Source organism: Calidris pugnax, unplaced genomic scaffold (genome assembly GCF_001431845.1).
Source record: "Calidris pugnax isolate Ruff unplaced genomic scaffold, ASM143184v1 scaffold13, whole genome shotgun sequence".
NCBI lineage: Eukaryota > Metazoa > Chordata > Aves > Charadriiformes > Scolopacidae > Calidris > Calidris pugnax.
Genome location: NW_015090810.1, coordinates 20301066 through 20320845, shown reverse-complemented (window position 1 = coordinate 20320845; position 19780 = coordinate 20301066). Strand labels below are relative to the sequence as shown.

Here is a 19780-nt window from a genome sequence, read left to right as displayed (position 1 = left end):
CAGCTTCCCCCCCACCCCCGCCCCGAGCCCCGCACGGGTCAGCACCCCGGACAGCTCTCCCCGCCCCGCACAGCTCGGCACCTCGGACAGCTCCTCTCGGCCCCGCACGGCGGCGGAGGCGGCTGCGGGCCGCGGTCCCTCCCTCCACAATGCGGCGGGGCGGGGAGGGGGCCGGGGCGCCTCCGCCGCCCGCACGGACACACACACACACACACACACCCCACACACCCGCTCCTCAGGGAATCATCGCTGCCACAATCCCTCACCCTCCCTGTAGCGGCAGCAGGAGGAAGGGCAAAGAGGAGAAAGGTAACAGCCATCTGCCCAGCGGGGAGACCGGCTAATTGCTCCCAATTACCTCTCGGCAACAGCCCCGCCGCCTGACATTTCGGGGTGCCCTGCTCTCACCACAAGCTAACAGCCCTGCTGACAGGCTCTGGCGACAGCAGACTTTGTCACAGCATTGTAGTTTTCAAAGGTCCAAATGCTGAGGAATTTATACTCCGTTAACTCGGCTTTGCTAAACAGAAACACTTTGATTTAAGGGGGAACGTGAATGTTTCAGCATATAAAAGATGACATCGGGGCCAAAAGGTAAATAAATCAATGAATAAGTAGTAAAATAAAGAAGAAGAGGGTAAGCCCAGAGAGAAGGTAAAACTTAAATTTTTCCACCAACTTCTATACTTCATATTTAAGTTGCTTTTATTTCTGAAACCCATGCTCAGGGGGGTCCCTGAACTTCTACAACAGAAGTGAGATGCAGAACAGCCAGATGGGACGCCATTCTGAGAAATCACCTGTCCCATTTAAGCCTACACCTGCAAGAGGTATTCTGAAAAATATTGATTAGTCAGTGCAAATTAGAGAAAGTAGATTTAAAAACCCCTGCATTTTTAGCATGACCGTTTGCATGTAAATTTTTGCAATATGCAATACATTTTCCCATCACATGTTCCTATAAGCCCTTAAAAACCCCTGCATTTTTAGCATGACCGTTTGCATGTAAATTTTTGCAATATGCAATACATTTTCCCATCACATGTTCGTAACCAATGGATATTCCTATAAGCCTATTTCATTATTTTCATAGTCAAGCATTTTATACACACGGAATTCACCATTTAAATCTGGAATATTTTAAGTCTTCAAGTAAGGCCTTATTCTGCAAGTACGGATACAGAAAAGCACTGACCTGCTTAAATAATTCTGTCTATATATTTCAGTAAGAACTCAAGAATGGCACCACTGTCACAGTCAAACTAATCATCTGGTGACAGTTTTCTCTTTTTTTGGAACACTATACAAAATAATTTCTCCTTGGGAATGCCTTCCAGATTTGTCATCACATACTCTACTGTCTGATTTCTGGATATTCCTTTTATCACAAGATCTTCCCCTTAGCAATTTCAGCTTCCTTATTGCCATTTGTTTGTCTCTCTCTTATGTTTCAGAGATTCAATTTAACTTCTCTCAGATGGCAACTGAATTAACTAACCTGAACATTATACCTCTGACTGCTCAGAAATGCTGTTCCCTCTAAGAATGTTACTTCAAAAATCTTTAATCTATGCTTTTTTCATTTATCATCATTCTCATCCACCTTGCTACTGAAAACTAACAGGACACCTACAAACTCAATTAGAGTAATTTCTAGTACAAGTATCCCACAAAAAATGCAGAAAACATTAGTCAGCAACACTCAGCATTCTTAAGTTCAAAGATACCCTATAATCTTTAGAAAATCACGACCAATAAAGATTTTGGAAAGACTGTAGAAGAACTTGCACTGGTATTTTTAATTATGCATATGTTATGTGGCCCCTATGTACTTGATTCATGTGTTCAATGGAGATTCAGCCATCATGAAAAAGATCTTAATCCACTTTTGTCAAAAAAAGAAAAAAAAAAAAGGATATATTTCTATTACACAAATACTCAATAGAAATTAGATGTATGTTTCTAAGGGGGTGGCTTGTGAGATGGTGGAGTAGCTTGTTAAAAGATTTTCAAAACAGTAAATAGGATTCAGTGATTTGAAGGTCTGTAAGTAACCTGAAAAATTCCAGGTGGGTATCTTCAACTTGGTAACAACCTACACCATTCTGGTGAAAGAATACAAGACATTAAATATAATGTTCTACACACATCTTTCTTTAACTACTATCTGTATTTAATCTAATAAATTACCCAAAACATGCACATTTAATTTTATAGTCTTTCATTTTCTTGCTCGAATAAAAAGCTACCAGCAATTAATGATTTCTAACAAAGTAAAACATTGTTATCAAAAAGCATCTCAGGCTTTTCCACTTAATTTTTGAATTTCAGATTTGGTCACAAGTTCAAATGTACAAAAAAATCACAGAAATAAATGCAAAGGACAGTTTTGTAGTGAATCGTCACCTCAAAAAAAGTGCAGTTAATGCAGTACAACAACCAAAACTAACAGTGTGCTAATAGTTATTCTCATGCAACATCAGATCAGTGGAAAACAATATCAGTTATTCAGAGTTATTAAAAAAACCAAACCCTTGAGAAAGAAGTACAGTGGTAAAAAGGAGGTTCTATCATTAAAATACAATACATGGCCTTGTTCATTTGAAGATGTACCATTGACTTGTGTGAAATAGAAAATATGAAAGCACTAAAGCCCTTAAAAAAATATCTGTATATATTTTTATCGGTAATGATACAGTCCCTGCCTTGTGTATCATTTAAGTTCTTACTGTTTGAGCGAGGAATTACTAGTTTCTGTATAAGAACAGGAGACTTAAAAATTCTTGAGTATGTATCTCCAATGATTTTTCTAAGAAGTCTTGCATTACTTAGAGGGTACTTTGTTAAGAACTTTAACATTTTAAACGGTTAACTTTAACATTTTTAGACAGTTACAAAAATCAAGTTGACTGATGTCACTTCAAATCATCTGTTGTTACTCATAATTCTGTGGTTTTACATCTGAAGTAAACACTTTATTCTAATGGAGCTGAAAACAATTATTTGGTCATATAGATTCAGAAGCTTAGTAAACATGTTTTAAGGAAGAAGCCATTTTTACCTGAAGATGTTCAATGTTTTGGTAACAAGAACATACAGCTAACATTTTACAGATAGGCATCTGTGTGTTTCTGGAAGAATCATTTGGAAGTAATCACCTAAATATAAATGAAAATATTTTATAATAAAATAATATAAAAAGAGATAATCAGGAAGATTTTGTTATGTGTCTATCAAATGCTAATTTTATACTTTATAAAAAAGCTTTATCCCCAACTTTGAGAATAAACTAGCTCTAAGCCATTTTTTTTTAATTTCCTCACACACATCAACATTAATGATCAAACCTAGCTCTTTGGAAGGGAAGATTAATATGATCAGTAAACTGCTTGAACTACTTGATGTCTTTTGCTAAACAGGGTACTATCATAATGGTCTTGAAAAGGCAATTACAGTCACTGACTATCTCATGATTAAGCTTAACAATAAAAATGTCTACTAGTCAAGGTGCAACACATTACATCAGAAACTGCAAGGAAACTGCAGGAAGAAATAATTGCGACTGAGTGTCAGCAAGAAATATCTAAAATTATTTAGACAAATATATGAAGTGTCAAATGGCAATCTGTATTGCAGGGTTCATAATATTCAGTGTCCTAAATCTAGACTAGAACAATTAATGCCTCTCTGATTAATATATCTCTAACAGACAGATGTAGGGAATAAACACAGAAGGGAAAAGAGAAAAATCTAAACTGGCAGAAGCACCATTCTCCTGACAAAAGAAGTAAATGACAAGCCAGTTACCTTTCCAAGAATATTCCAGAAGAACAGCAACACACAGATTTTCAGCAGCCAAAAGCAAGAGACCTTGAAAGCCAGCAACAGGAACATGCAACATTTCCAGAGACAGAAAGAAGTGAATACTATTAGATCAAAGATAAATGTGGCCATTAGAGTTCCAATACATTAGCCTACTCATTGTTCTTAATTAACCTGATAAACTCCATAGTAGTCCAGGGATGAGATTTACAAATGTGGATAAATTTTAGATAGAGTCTAGTAGAAACAGCTGGTTTGGGGGTTTTGTTTTGTTTTTTAAATATCACAAAGATGAGCCCACCCCAGGACTACTCACAGAATGTAAAGAGATCCCAAAAGCCCCGCTTCCATCTAGGGAATCTGTCTAGCTGGTTACATCACTGCCCTCACAGTATCTGAATGCCTCACACTTGTTAATGATTACCTTCCAACAGTCCCATAAAAAGTAACTTGCTATCTTTATGTTATAGATGGGAGTCAAAACTACAGAGAAGCTGAACCCAAAGCAAAAAAACAACCAAAAAGAAATAAAGACCTAGGTAAATTTAGAAGGTCTAAGTATAAGACTGAATGATTCACCTGAAACATTACGATATATAGAATTGTGCAAAAATCAGTGGAGCCAAAGTAATCGCTGCTCCCATCTGCCACACCTCTGTGGACAGCCAGTCCCATCACAGAGACAGATGAATGAGTCACAGTCCAAATCTCAGAGCTTTTAGATCACATAGGAATTCTTTTATACAGCAAGGAATTCAGTCCAGTGAATTCCTTGGCTAATGACTCTGGATCTAATGACCGAGAAACACAGGAAAAGACTTTTATGGACTTAACACATCACCACTGACTCATAACATGGATAAGGCCATAGCATTCTGCACCATGCTAAAGACTCTTAGAATACTTTGGGAATCCGCCACAAGTGAAATTCTCATATTCAAACCTTTCCTGTTCTACTAGCATGACAACACATTTGTTGGACTAAAAATTAATATTTTTGCATATGCCTTCCTTCCTCTTTTCTATAAAAAGTGTTTAAGACCCTCATCATACCACAGTTTATTAATGTGTGTAACTTGACACATCATAAAATTAGGCATATGTTCAAGTCTTCAAGGAACTTAAAAGGAGAGAAACAAGAAGCATTTATGACTCATGTCAAAACTGCTAGCCAATAAGCAAAGGAGAAGAAAAGTCAGATTTAAAATTAATGAAATTACCAAATTTACCAAATTACCAACTTCCAAGAAAATACTATTTCATTGAAGTCCTCAATAAATTCAGATATAACATTCTGATAAATGTAAGCAACCTAAATATTAAACTACAAGCTTAATTTAACGCTCATAGAAGAGAACAAAGATATGTAAAATGTAAATATCAAAATCATCGTTTTAACATGCTACTAAACAGCTTAGATTGTTCAAGAACTGAGAAAAGGAAATTATACTGAATTACACCAATATAAAATACACAATGTGGTTTCCTAACTTGTCCTATAGAGTCAAAAGGACAAGGATTTCATCATGCATGGCTAAAAATTAAACAATTTGGCCAAATAAGATAAATACATGAATTTTAAATTATGTTTGAAAACATCAACCTTGTTGCAAAAGAAGGATTTAAAACAGTAGAGTATCAAAACTTTAAATTAGGTTAGTAAGATTCACAGAGCATAATCCATGTCCAATTGAAAAGTCTCTATAGTAGGACACCCCTACTCTAGCAGAATTTATCACATCCATCAAATCAGGGCTCCCCTCTGACTGCATTTAATCAGTCCTTGGAACAACAGGAGACCTACAAGGAAGTCATACAACTGAAGAAAAGAAAAGTTAATTCCTGAAGTGGTAAATTAAACCTAAGTTTCATATCGAAAACATTTACAAATCTCTTAAAAAGGGTAATTGTTAACTTTAATTAAAACATTTCTGTCTAAAATATCTCTGATTATGATGGCAGTCAAGACAGTCAGAAGTAAGAGTTTCTGATGCATTTCAGAGTTTTTTTCAGACTGAATGGCAAAATTCTAGCATAAGCCAACTTGCCTGTCTTTAAAAACTTTAAAAACTGTTGGTTTTAACTGTTACTGTGTGTATATAACTGTTGTACATAACTGTTATTCCAGGAAACAAGCCCAGTTATCTTCAGACCTCTAATTCATCTGAAATACAAATGGTACAGCAACTCCTTCCTTCTTGCCAAGTAGACTGCTGAACTCTTTTCCTTTATTTGATTTAAGACCAGGAATTCCAGAAAGAAAGTTAGAATATTTATTATTTTTTTTAAATCAAGTTTCTCCAATAGAAGCATTCAATGAGATCTTATTGCTTTTCAGGGGTATAAGGTCTCATGTACAGTGCTGAAAAGTTAAAGATCAAAACCTTACACCAGCATTACAAAGTTCATGCCTTCAAATCATGGTTGAAGCTCTATTTTATGCTTCAAGAGCAAGAATATGAGGCCAATATGAGGGACATTGTTGTGGGTATTTATTACAGGCCACCTGATCAGAATGGAGAAGTTGATGAGGCCTTTTACAATCAGCTCCAAGTAGCCTCACAATTGCAGGCCTTGGTTCTTGTGGGGGACTTCAATTACCCAGACATCTGCTGGAAGGGCTGCACAGCCAGGAATATACAGTTTCCTCCAGTGTATTGGTGATAACTTCTTAACCCAGCTGGTGAAAGAGCCAATGAGGAAAGAAGCACTACTGGACCTAGTACTAGAGGGACTAGTGGAGGACATCAAAGTTGAGGGAAACCTTGGTAGCAGTGACCATGGGTTCAGGATAGTGGGTAGCGCACACAGCAGAGTTCAGGATGGTGGCTAGCACGCACAAAACAACAAGTAGGACTGAAACTTCAGATTTCAAGAGGGCTAACTTTGTCCTTTTTAGGAAGCTGCTTGGTGAAATCCCATGGGCTAGGGCTCTGGAAGGTAAGGGGGCTCAAGAGAGCTGGGCAATATTCAAACATTGCTTTCTCCAAGCTCAGGATCAGTCCATTCCCAAGAGCAAGAAATCGAGCAAGGGAAGCAGGAGACCTGGGTGGTTGAGCAAGGACCTTCTGAAAAAACTAAAATGGATGAAGGAATTTTACACCGAGTGGAAGAAGAGACTGACCACTTGGGAGGATTACAGGGATGCTGTTAGACTATGTAGGGTAGAAACCAGGAAAGCTAAGGCCTCCTTGGAATTAAAATTGGCAAGAGATGTCAAAGACAACAAGAAGGGGTTTTTCAATTATATTGGAGGCAAAAGGAAAACTAATGAAAATGTGGGCCCACTGTTGGATGAATCAGGTGCCACGGTAACAGAGGATGCAGGGAAGGCTGAGTTGCTGAATGCCTTCTTTGCCTCAGTCTTTACTGCTCAGGCCAGCCCTCTGGAGCCATGGACTTTGGAGGAATCAGAGGAAGTCTGGACAAAGGAAGATCTTCCCTTGGTGGAGCAGGACCAAGTTAGAGATCAGTTAAGAAGGCTGGACATCCACAAGTCCATGGGTCCAGATGGGATACACCTGAGAGTGCTGAGGGAGTTGGCAGAAGTCATTGCAGGATCACTCTCCATATCTTTGAGAGGTCCTGGAGAACAGGTGAGGTGCCCGAGGACTGGAGAAAAGCCAATGTCATCTCAGTCTTCAAAAAGGGTAAGGAGGAGGACCCGGGAAATTACAGACCAGTCTCACCTCCATCCCTGGAAAGGACATGGAAGGGCCCATCCTGGGTGCCATCTCAGAGCATATGGAGGAAAAGAAGGCTATCAGAAGTAGTCAACATGGATTTACCAAGGGGAAGTCATGTCAGACTAACCTGATAGCTTTCTATGATGGTATGAGTGGTTGGATAGATGAGAAGAGGGCGGTGGATGTTGTCTACCTTGACTTCAGCAAGGCTTTTGACACCGTATCCCACAGCATCCTCATAGCTAAGCTTAGGAAGTGTGGGTTAGATGAATGGACAGTTAAGTGGATTGAAAACTGGCTAAAAGACAGTGATCTAAAATAGACCTAAATAAGTATGAAGTGAACATTGCCGACTTCTAATCCTTGTAAACATTAACAAATGTTACAAAAATATAATTTTACATTTTTTGTGGTCACGATTTTGTCCGTCAGTGAATTAAATACCAATTGTCTTTTATAACTATTCTTTAATCTTTAACCTGAGCATAAAAACTCAAGGCTTCACAGGATTGTTGGATGAGGCAAACAGGGTCAAATTAATTCAGATAATAAAAAAGAAAGAAAACAAAAACTGCTGCAACTTCAACCTCAAAATTCTGTTCTCCTGAAAAAGCAGAGATGAAGCACACACATCTCCCTCTTCAAAATCTGGCAGGTCTACCACCAGTGGTTATTGCAAAGGACTTATCTCTGGTCCTTTCCGTCGCCTGGCTGCTTCTCACAAACACTTTGCAACAAGTGCTATGTTTCATCACCTTGCATTTAATGTGATGCCAAAGTTGGGCAAGTCCTGCTCCACTTGTTCCCTGAACTCTACTATGTGCTCTTGCCACTTACCTTAGATCAAATCTAATGAATTGGTTCAACAAGAAAGGTCAGCCTAAAACTAACCCACTGAAGCACTGAATTGCTTTGTTATAGAAACTCACTTGACTGGCTTATCCTAAAGCCACAAGAGCCATTAAATCTGAGGCAAGCAAGACAGAGGAAACAGGTGCAAAAGGTAACATCAAGAGAGGAAAGGACAGGATGGGATTACCCCTTTTAGCAACAATTTGCAGTTTCACTATGGCACACAAAACAGAAAGATGCTGTCTTAGAAGGCACTTCTACAATAGCCAAAGTCAATCTAAACTGGGGTTGCTCTTCTGTTGACCCTAGCACTGAGGCAATCATGTGGGGCTGCTGAGAAGGTTAAGAAAAAAAAAATACCTCAACACAGTTATTAGTTTTCAGGTGCTTCAGCTCTCCATGAAGTGCTTCACTGAGGCATTGTATGTATGCTACTGCAAAAGAATGACAATAAATTGCAGCAACCACAACTTTGGTTGGCTTAAATCACCATGGATCTGATGCCTTGACCTTGTTTAGCTTTTCCCTTAACTTGCAAACAGGGAAACACCTCATGATTTAGCTGTCTTTGGACATGAAGCCTACTGCCTTGGTGCATTGCTTCTCTCTTTTTCTTATAAAATAGGATAGACAAATAGGTTTTAGTTAAAAAGAGTGGTAAGCCTGTTCCTGTTTTCTAAGAACGGATCATCTTTGGATCAAAGCTGCCAGCCATTAGCTTGTTAACAAAACAGTACATGCTATCCAGCATATTAACTACTAATCAGAATATTAGCTCTACCATAGTTCTATGCATTCTACCTGGAGAAACTGCTGAAATTCTTTTCAGCTTCCCTTGAACCTCTCCACCCTGAAAAGTCTTCTGAAAGAAAGAATTTAACAAGAATAAAAGAACTTAGGAATTAGATTTGTCCAGACAAGACAAATTTTAAGGGAGTGATTACATAAGAGAGCAAGCTGACACCCATTTCACTACAACTGAGATAAGAAAGTCCTCCTCCTTCCCTGTTTACCATCATCCCTGCTCCTGCCTAAAAACCTTCATCACTTAGCTTGCATTGGCATAGAAATTCACCAGACACTTTTATGAGCAGGAAAGGAGGGGAGAAGGAACAAGACTCACCCTTTCAGCAGCATTAAGCTTTACCATACAAAGTCTACTTTGCTATGCCTTTAGAAGACTGTATTCTCAAAAAAGAAGCTTTTTAGCAGAACAGAAACAAATAAAAAACATTAAAAAGTTTTTAAATAAATAGAGAAATACTCCATTGTAAACTATTTTTCCATACAAAGGAAGCCACTTCCTATTCCCTTTACATCTTTGCAAAGTAATCAGATCAAATCCTATTGCCACCTGAGAAAAAATTCCCCCATGTCCCAAGCACATCGCATGAAAACTTCTGTTATTTTGTAACAGGAAATGGAGGAATTACAATGGGCTTATTTGGAATACAAAGAACATGGAACCCCTGGTGTAGAGAAAAAAGGGTTAAATGCTGCTTAGATATAGCCAGACAGTATAACTAGATATTTCTACTGTAATAGAGCTGTATGAACAGATACTTCATGGCTTTCATACCCAGGAAAAATAAAAGTATACACTGATTCTAAACATTGCAGGGTAAGACAATAAAAAAAAAAAATCAACAAATTATCATCTGAAGCTACTGACTTTTTAAGCAAGTGAAAATTTGTTCTTAAATATAATGTACCCTCAATACCTTACATAAAAATTTGCATTACAGTTTAATAAATGCAACGTTTAGAACATTTTTCACAGCATATTCTTGCTTTTACTCCAACTCTTCTCCCATACTTTGCCCATGTAACCTTAAACAAAACAGAAACATGTAAACAAGCTTTAACAGTATGCAAATAGACCCAACTGATATCTTTAAATACATAGTCCTGAGAACTCTACTCTGTAAACCCCAGTTATGCTGATGATGAGTACAAGCCAGACACAAATCATCCATGGGTAACTTAACATCCCTTGAAAAGGAACTCCTGCCTGAACTCAGACAGGATCTCGTGTCAGAGCAGAGGTGAGTTTTTGATCTCAGAGTGGAGTTCTACCATACTACATCCTCCTGTCTGAGCCATCTGCAATGCCACTACAAGGTTTTGTTCCTATAAGCACTGTTTGTGGTACCGTTGACCCTGAAAAATCGGATCTCTATTAGTGAAGAATGAAAACTTGAAGTATTTTCTTTTACTTCTGCCTTAAAATACAGCTTTAAATCTACTTATATGCGTAATATGCAATATGTAATTATTGTCTTATTCAAAATGGCTCAGGATTATTAAAAAGAAACATATTTGGAATTTCCATGCAGTAGGATTTTCAATTTCTTGTTAGTACCACTCGTTTTACAAATGTTTTCTTTCAAGAACTACAGACTTAAAAAAAAATAATATATTTATGTGTATCTTGGAAAGAATCTGGCATACAGGCATCCAGAAGTTCTGCTTTGACCGTGGTTTTTGATACCCATATACTGAACAGGTCAGACTTGGTACAACTTTATTCATATGGTCCACTTGTTTTTCAAGTTTATCTATAAAAAAGTAGATGCTTAGCTACAGTTTATTAAAAAAACAGTTAAGACTTCAAAAGAGCTCTAGTGTTTTTCATATTAGAACCGCTGAAGTTAATAAAGTTTCAGAGTTCTAGATATACTTTAAGGACCAGGGCCTGCAAATAAAAGCATATAAAATAAGTGGAGAAAAATATATTGAAAAACATATCAATATTGTATAAATCACTATTTTTAGCTATTCTATTACTTCAGATTTCTTGTATAACATTTAAAAATCATTCCTGAGAAGAGATGTCTCGACTCTCATGACATATATTTAACAAAATCTATTCATGGAAATCTTCCATCTGTTCTGAAATGAGTAAGAATGTTATTATAATTGTTTTAGATCTATATGGAGACAAATGACAGACCAACTGCTGTAATGGAATTTTTAATGAAACATGCACATTTCTGGCTGATTTGGCATACTTCTGTGATCTATGGACTGATTTTTTGAAAAAGATGAAAATTCCTTAGATCTGTCTTAACCTTCTAGCTAGCATTATCCTATTCTGTACTGATCTGTAAACGTTTACACTCAGAAAAGTTGTATGTTGTTAGCGGTAGATGTACTTTATTTCAGAAATGCTTTGTCCGTTCTGTAAGACAGAGAGGTGTCTACATTGATAAAAGTCTTAATAATAGATAATGCCTCCCTAAAAATATACTCTAAAGCTTAGGGTAGATGTTCTGATACCTTCTGATATTTTATTCTGCATCTCACCCAACCCTATTAATTTAAATATCATTATTCACTGGAATCATGAAGAATACCTCTAGATTAGAAAACTGGGGCCTGATCTTCAGAAGAACTTCAGTTTGGGCAACTAAATGGCAAGATTTAGGGAGTATTTAGTATTCTGTAGCTTACATGAACAAACAGAAGCTGAACTCTTCAAACTTTTGCTACTGAAGTTAGCATGAGACATTTTCTTTCACACAACCTTTAAAGGTCCAGGTCTGAACCTTTTGAAAAGATAAAAACAGAAAAATGAAACCCACAAGTACTCAACTGTGAATTGCTTCATTTTCTAATGTTTGTTCAAATATTGATAGGAAGGGTGTGTAGAAGAGGCGGTGGGGAGTTGAGAAGGGCTGCAAGCTATCCTTTCCTGAGCTTTTACAGCTTCCAAACTGAGCTGTGCCAAATAACCAGCGGCATATCCATAGCTAACACAATTTGGATTAGAAATTAATCAGATACCAGAGTTCAAAATGTGTTCTCTTTGTTCCTTTTTCTCTTTACAAAAAAACCACACTATTTTTAAGAACACACAGTTGAGACCACAGAATAGCAAAGTTCTTATTTCATATATTTCTCTTCACTCAGGGTTATTTAGTCTTTGAAAGCACAAAGCCTTTTAACTAAATGGCTATATTTCCTTAGTATTTAGATCTTTTTGCAACTGAGAAGACTTTGATTTGGTATTTCAACTGGTGTTGACCTTATAGACCCACCTGGATCACCAGAAGAACCTCATTTCACATCAGCTGACATGTTGCTGCATTATATACATGTAAGCCCTGGTCACGCAAACACCTATTCATATATTTCACTCCAATACACAGAGAGTTCCATTGAAGCCACTTGGTCACCTGACATTATAATATGGACAGATGTTCAGTATAAGCCAAAAAAGCAATGGAGTTTTTGTTGTCCTATGTATACTAAAGACATAACTGACTGATTTCACAAAGCACAGACAGAGAAGTGTATGTTTAATGCTAATTCCCTGCATGATAATTTTGCTACTTAATTCTGAGAAAATTCGTATCTAAAATTATCTTAGCCATCTATGTTTCTATAGCATTCTGTCATTTCTGCACACACACCAATTAGCTAATTTGCCTGCTGTTGGAAACCTTGTTAGTCTGGCCCCAATAAAATCAACAGGAAAAATCCTATTAATTGGACACCATGTCATCCACTGTCTCATAAGCTCCTTGTAAAAACAAAAACAAAAATTTGCCTATTACTCCATCAACAGCTCATAGCTTACAGTTTATCATGCTGGAAAACTTCTGTGGCTTGGAGCTGACATCTGCTGCATCTGCTTCTGTACATGGCTTCTTCTGGCACACACAGGAGACAGCTGGCAGCAGTAGCATCTTAAGATGCACAGATTTACCTGAACTTCACAGACAGACCCGTGTAACATATAAGCTAACATCCCTTCAGAATGTACACAATGAACAGGATTCATTTAGAACACATTAACAATAACGTACAGCTAAGGTTATCTCCACACTTCTCTGAAACCTTTTCTAAAACTTTAAGTATTCTAGGCATTCTCCCTGTCTTGAATAAAAAGAATTGGGAAGGGAAGAAAAAGTTATCTAGTGGCTTTCAAAAGAAAAAATAAATTCACATCCTTCAAACACATAGCAGTAATAGAAATCACCAATAAAATTCTCAGCTTCACAGAAATAACTGAGCCTTTCCCTTCCTGATGATTATTGTCATTGTTGGTCTCAGGAACATAGAGCAGTTTTATGGCTCTAAGCAGCTAAAAACCAATAAGAGGTCAGGGCCCCTTTCAAAACCTTTGACCTGGCAGTAATTTCACTGGTTTCACTCATTTTTTTCCTGTGACAGACTGTTAAGACCAAGTTTCATGTAAGGTGTTTATGCCTACCCAAGGAATGTGAGACAGTGACATTTGTTCCTGCCTCTGCACACTTTTGTATTAGAGCATGTATAATATCAATCTGTCACAGTTTTAAAAAGCTACAAATATCATGCAACCCTTATAGCTGTAACCTTGTATAACTCTCAGAGCTGTAAGCTTTAACAATAGAAAAATTTACTGTGATGTAAAACACAATGTTATCACACTTTCAGTTGTGTGGTTTTTAATGCAAGCCTGCTTTTTCATAACAATTTCAGATTCACAGCCTGACTGCCTGTGCCCAAAAGTCAGAGGGCGATTTTCTTTAAATGTAAGCTTTGAGCTCTGTCATTCCATTCAAGTGTCTGCTGCCCCAGTGACCTCCATTTTCATTTATTACTTTCCAAAAAAAACCAATGAGGCTCTTCTTGAGAGGTTATTTAGCTTATCCCTCAGCTTCAAGGCAGAATTAACTACATTTAAACCATTCCTAACAGATGTTTGTCTAACCCATTCTTGAATATCACCACTAGTGGAGACTGCAGTGTCTCCCCAGGCATTCTGTTCTAATAATTCATTATTCAACCCTTTAAAAGTTTTTCCTAATGTCTAACGTAAATGTTCACTGCTGTAATTTAAGCTCATTACTTCTTGCACTCTTCATAGAAGACCTAGAGCAAATTTACTTTCTTCATCTTTTACACTTTTGAACTCTTACCACAACAGATCTGTTTTATACAGACTTATCAACCCCAATTTTATAATCTAAGAAAAAGCAAACACAATTTTAGATAAGAAAACATAGCAAGGCTGATATATTTAGAAAAAACAAGTAGGTCCCATTTTGGGCCTACTATCTTTATATCTATGATCATATACAGTAAAACATTTCAACAATGGTCATTTATCATGTTCCTCAAGAGAACCAATAAAATGCAATGAATACACATCCTCTGATGTTGCACAGATACAAAATGTATAGTTTGTTTACAAACTAATATTACTCAATGTAAAATGAAGCAACATTTTAAAAAAATATATTGGTAAAGGTCCAAAGTTTACATTTTCTAAAATATTAAGTTCATGTTTTATTTACAGACCAGCTTTCAAACAATTATTGGCATTTTAAGATAACTGCTTAACCTGATGAGTACATGAATAAAATGAAGCTGTAAAAAAACCCAATCAAACAAAAAACCAATAATCCAAGTTCCATACAACAGTTCCAAAAATGCTATTTTCAATTTCTATTAGAAAAGCAAGATGTGATCTACCACACAGTAACTTACCAGAAACTGGTCTAACACTTTCATATGCTATAGGTATCGCAAGTGACCAATGTTATCCAACCACATGCGCAAGAGTGCATTTTTTTTTTCCCATTCCAACTTCAAATGAAGTTTTGACAACAGTTGTAGTATTTACAAATTTAAAATAAAGGCTCGACATCCCTTTGGATTACATTAAAGATTACATCCAAAGACCACGTATTTTGTTGACTCTGAGTTAACAGTTAAATTAGCAGCATCTACCCCAGCTTGTCTGAAAAAAAAATAGGCAACTCTAAGTAACAGACTATTAGCGAACACTGATTCTGGATCAATTATGACTGAAATTACACACTGAAGTGCTCCCTCTTGCTGAGAGGTGTTGTGCCAGAAGGCAGAAGCTTTTAAACTTGAACAGGATCTATTAGCTGGTGTGAGCAGCCACGACACAAACGCCACCCTGAACACTGTGGGCAGGCATGTGACAGCCCGTGGCCGTGCTCTGCAGCTGCAGAGGTCCGGCAGTGACACCTGGTCACTGGCCAGCGCAGCTAATCCTCCTGTGCTGCCAGAAACACTCCTTTGCCTCAGCTTTGCTAAGTTAGGTGAACTGAAAGCTGCACAATAAAAACTACAGCCTCAGGCTGTATTAGCTTTAACTACTTTCTGCTGGGTCCAAGTAAGGAAAATACCTCCTTCTCCATGCTGCACCCCTTTCCTTTGTGGCTCTGTCCCATCTCCGGGGGCCTGCATAAGAGTGAACATAGAAACAAATGAGGCCGACTCTTTTCCCCACAGACAGGATTGGTGAATGCCACGACCTTCTGCTTCGCCAGCCAAGACCACTGTGAATAATGCAGTTTTTTCAGGAAAGCAAGTATTTCACTGAACTTGCCACCTTGATTAAAATAAGAGTCTGTCTGAGGGAATGGAATTAGAAGCAATTTCATTTTGATCACTGTCCTCCCTTACACTCTGTGGTACCAACCTCTAGCACCCACATTAGGTGAAAAAACGAAGAAATACAAAGCTTAGGGAATCAACGTCTGTTTCTCAAAAATTGTAGGTATAACACTTTCAAAATTATGAAAAACAAGTATTTCCTTTCCATGGTTGTTATTTTCTGAGATCTCAGTGTTTTTAAATGTAACTCACTGATTTCGATGTCTAAATCGTATGCAGTGTTCCACACTTGGATGAAACAAAACATCAGCCGGTGATGATCCCCGTCTCATAGAGAACTCAACCACATTCTCAAATTAAATCTGTTATTAGTGCATTAGACTGCTAAGGACAACAAAACGATTTCATATTCTAAGAATACCCATCTCTGAAATGTTTTAAAATACCAAACCAAGCAATGCTATGTGCTCCTATGTAGCATTCAAATCCTCTAAAAATATGTTTTCTTGAAAAGATAATTCTCAGTCTAGACATAGACCAACAATAGATTTTGTTCAATTAAATTTCTTATATTATTTCTGATAAAGTTTCTGCTTTAGTTTTTAACTACAAGCTATAGTTTCTAATTGCTGCTCTGCTTCAGCAGCCATAGCTGCTGCCTGTAACTGTTCTGTTTCACTCTGGATGGAATTGGCTGTAGTAACTTGTTTTCTTTCACTGTGCATATTGTTCTCATGCCTTTTTAGATCAGATGCTTTAGCAAATGCTTTAGTGCAGGAACTGCAGACAAAAGGTTTCTCTCCTCGGTGTCTTCTTTCATGGTCTTTGAGGTGGGACTTGTGCTTGAAAGCTTTATCACACATATGGCATGCAAATGGCCTCTCATTACTGTGAACTCTTTCATGCTTTTTTAGATCTGGTGCACGAATGAAAGACTTTCCACATACCTCGCAACTGTAAGGCTTGTAACCTGTGTGTATTTTCAGGTGTTCTTTCAAATGAGCTTGCGTGGTGAAGCCCTTTGTACACATTTCACAAACAAACGGTCTATCAGCCGTGTGCAGCTTTTCGTGTTTCCTCAGTCGCGCTTCATCAGAAAAGGTCTTACCACAAGCTTGACATACAATGTGTTCCCTGTGACCGTAAAGCAAATACTCAAACTTCATATCCCCAGCCGCTGTGGTCCAGCCTGGTGTTTGTTCATCCTTCACTTCACTTATGCCATCATTAAATGTCAAAGCCTGAGGAGTCTGAGATCCTAAGTCTTTTGATTCAGTTGTTTCCATAGGCTCTACTTCTTGGCCATAGCAGTTTACTTTTCGAACCTCTTCACTTCCCAACTCTTTCAGAATCGCCTCTTGCACTCTCAGGGTAGTGGTAGGTGATTTTCCATCTTCCTGACTTGGGGGAGTTCCTTCCACTGTCACATCTGATGGACTATCATCATGATCTCCAATTTCTTCCACCTCATCATCTTGGGTATCGTTGGGTTCCCCCATAGGACGGTTTATTTTTAGACAGTACTTGCTTTTGGACTGTGTGTTTTCTTCAGGACTAGACACATCACGCTTCTGAGAGCAGAGTTTATCCAGAAATCGAATACCAAGAATCTGGCCTGAAGACATCATCAAATTTACATCCTCTTTTTTAACAGAAATCTTTGCAGTATACATGTAATTGAGAACTTCTTCAAAAATATCAGAACGAAGAAAATCTATTTCTATTACTGATGAACTATCAACTTCCAGTTTTTTGAAAAGCTTTTTGAAGTAGGTACTGCAGGCAGCAAGGACACACCTATGTGCTCTGAATTTAACATCTTCAACCACGATAGCTATGTCACAAAATTCCCCTTCCAAACGTTGTTCATTTAATGTTTTCAGGAACACAGTTTTGTGATCGTCGTCATTATATTTAATGGTTTCAGACATACTGATGAAAAACTCCTGTAAAATAACAAGGGAAAGTTTTGTAATTTTTAGTACAAAGTAGTCTAAGTCATAAAATCCCAAGAGCCGATGTCATTTACACGCTAAAAGAATGGCCAAATAATTTTCTTTTGTTCAATATGACCAACAAAAGCCTTTCAGATTATAAAAGCAATACTCTTAAAATTCTTTTAATGTGAATACATAAAGGTCTTTCCCTGGGTTATACATTTTGCACAGTGATTTATAAAGGATAATTTTTTACACCAATATGTTAATTTATTCAAATATTTATTGATTCAGTTATCCAAAACGGAAACTTTCTCTGTGAACTTGCAATTCCCAGTAAATGTATGATCCAACTGCAGAAGTCACTCATAGCTAAAGAAAATGTTAATACTAAAAAATGTATAAGAAATGCTCTAAACGTGTCAGCATAACAAACTAAATGTGAAATATCAAATATAAGTCTTACCATGAACAATGCAGGAAATTTTCTGTACAAATGATTATTAAATATTTGACAGATGATTACCCCTTACAATGGGCCACCTTCAGCCTGAAAGACAGGAAGATAGTAACATTTTAAGAAATTATAAAATCTATTCCAAAAATCATTTTACATTTGTGAAACAAATTTGCAAAACACAGTATTTTCAATTATTTAAAATTACACAAAACACACTGCTAAAATACCCGGTTATTTTGACTGGTTCTGCAGATGACTGCATAAATTGATCTGATAGCGCTGTCGCCACAAACCATGTGTTTACTTTCCTCTGGCTACTTCACTTCCCTGACTCCACTTTCCTGCTACTTCATCTAGAAGTTTGAAAAACCTCTACAGGAATCACCAGCTTAAATCCATTAACCAACCCGTCAAAGAGGTGATTAGTCTTCTGCTGAATTAGTGAGCTGAGCAAGCCTAGTGGAGGGTCCAGCAAGCATCCCAAGGGACAGCAGACTGGGCTGTGGATGGATGCTCATCCAGGACCAAGGAAAGAGACACCAAGGATACCAGATCTCCAAACAACAGAGACACTTGAACAGCAGAAGGATAATGCAAAACACATATTTTAAATTATTCAATCTTCCACAGGCATCTAATTGTGACAGAAGCAGGAAAGGCAGCAGGGAGGAGGGAAATTAAATATTTGGTTCAGACACCACTCTCCATCACCTGGCACAGAGCTACTGGGAACTCCTTTCCTAAATTCTAATTTATTCTTGACCGTATATGAAACCGAAGCAGCTGACAGGTATGCAGCTTCCAGTCTTGGTGCTGGGTGTTTAACATGGTATAGGAACACTTCGCTCCCAACAAATACCTTTGTGTCTCAGCATATAGAGCTACTGGCTACAAAAGAACTGAGGAAAGCCCAAATCATTTTCGTTAAGATAACCAGATAGGAAGTGTACAAATATTTCAAAGACATAAAACAAACCCAAGAAACACTGTGTATATTTTTCTGGGTGGTCGGGGTCTACCATCCCAGGAAAATGTATCAGTCCAGCACCAAAAAGGGCAGGGCAACAAACTATTTCAACAGGATCAGTTTAGAGTTCTTTGTAAACTGGGAAAAAAAAGCTGCAAACAGCAAAACGTCACTGCTACTAATCTAGCAGCAATCCCACCCTGTTTTGTTAGACAATATGCAATTCTGCTGCAATTCTGTGGAGACTTGGTGAAGGAGAACCAATTATAGGAGAAGTGACCGGGTGAAGACAGTGTTGCTGAGCACGGAGGGGTGTGCAATTGGCGAAAGAAGCACAGCTACTCCTCTGCCAGGGGAGCGGGGCAGGCACTTGCCCAGAGTACCTGCCGCACTGAGCCAAGGCAAGGGGGAAACTCCCCTTCCCGCTGGGCTACTTACTCCGCGGGGTCATTCCAATTATTCTTACACACACACACGCTGTCACACTACCGTTACCACCGCGGGAACGGGGTGGCGGAATATGTGTGGGGTTGTAACTGTTGGTGCAGCTCCCGCCGCCGTCCCAGACACGCTGGGTGCCTCGCCACGGCTGAGGGCGCACCAGTTCGGCGCCGACCGCCGTGCCCGCCACCGCACAGGCGGCCCGGGCGCACGCCTGCTCCACGCACCCGCCGGCGGGGACGCGGCGCAGGCG

The 19780-nt window shown here is 38.2% G+C and overlaps 1 protein-coding gene across 1 annotated transcript; it reads right to left on the bottom strand.

The window, feature by feature from the left end:
* Positions 1-14367: 14367 nt before the first annotated feature.
* ZBTB14 (zinc finger and BTB domain containing 14) lies at positions 14368-19586 on the bottom strand. Its single transcript, XM_014938759.1, has 2 exons — positions 18126-19586; positions 14368-17668 (listed from the first exon to the last, which is right to left on the bottom strand). Exons 1-2 carry the CDS (start codon positions 18126-18128, stop codon positions 16325-16327), a joined length of 1347 nt encoding a protein of 448 aa, XP_014794245.1. The 5' UTR covers positions 18129-19586; the 3' UTR covers positions 14368-16324.
* Between the last annotated feature and the right edge of the window lie 194 nt (positions 19587-19780).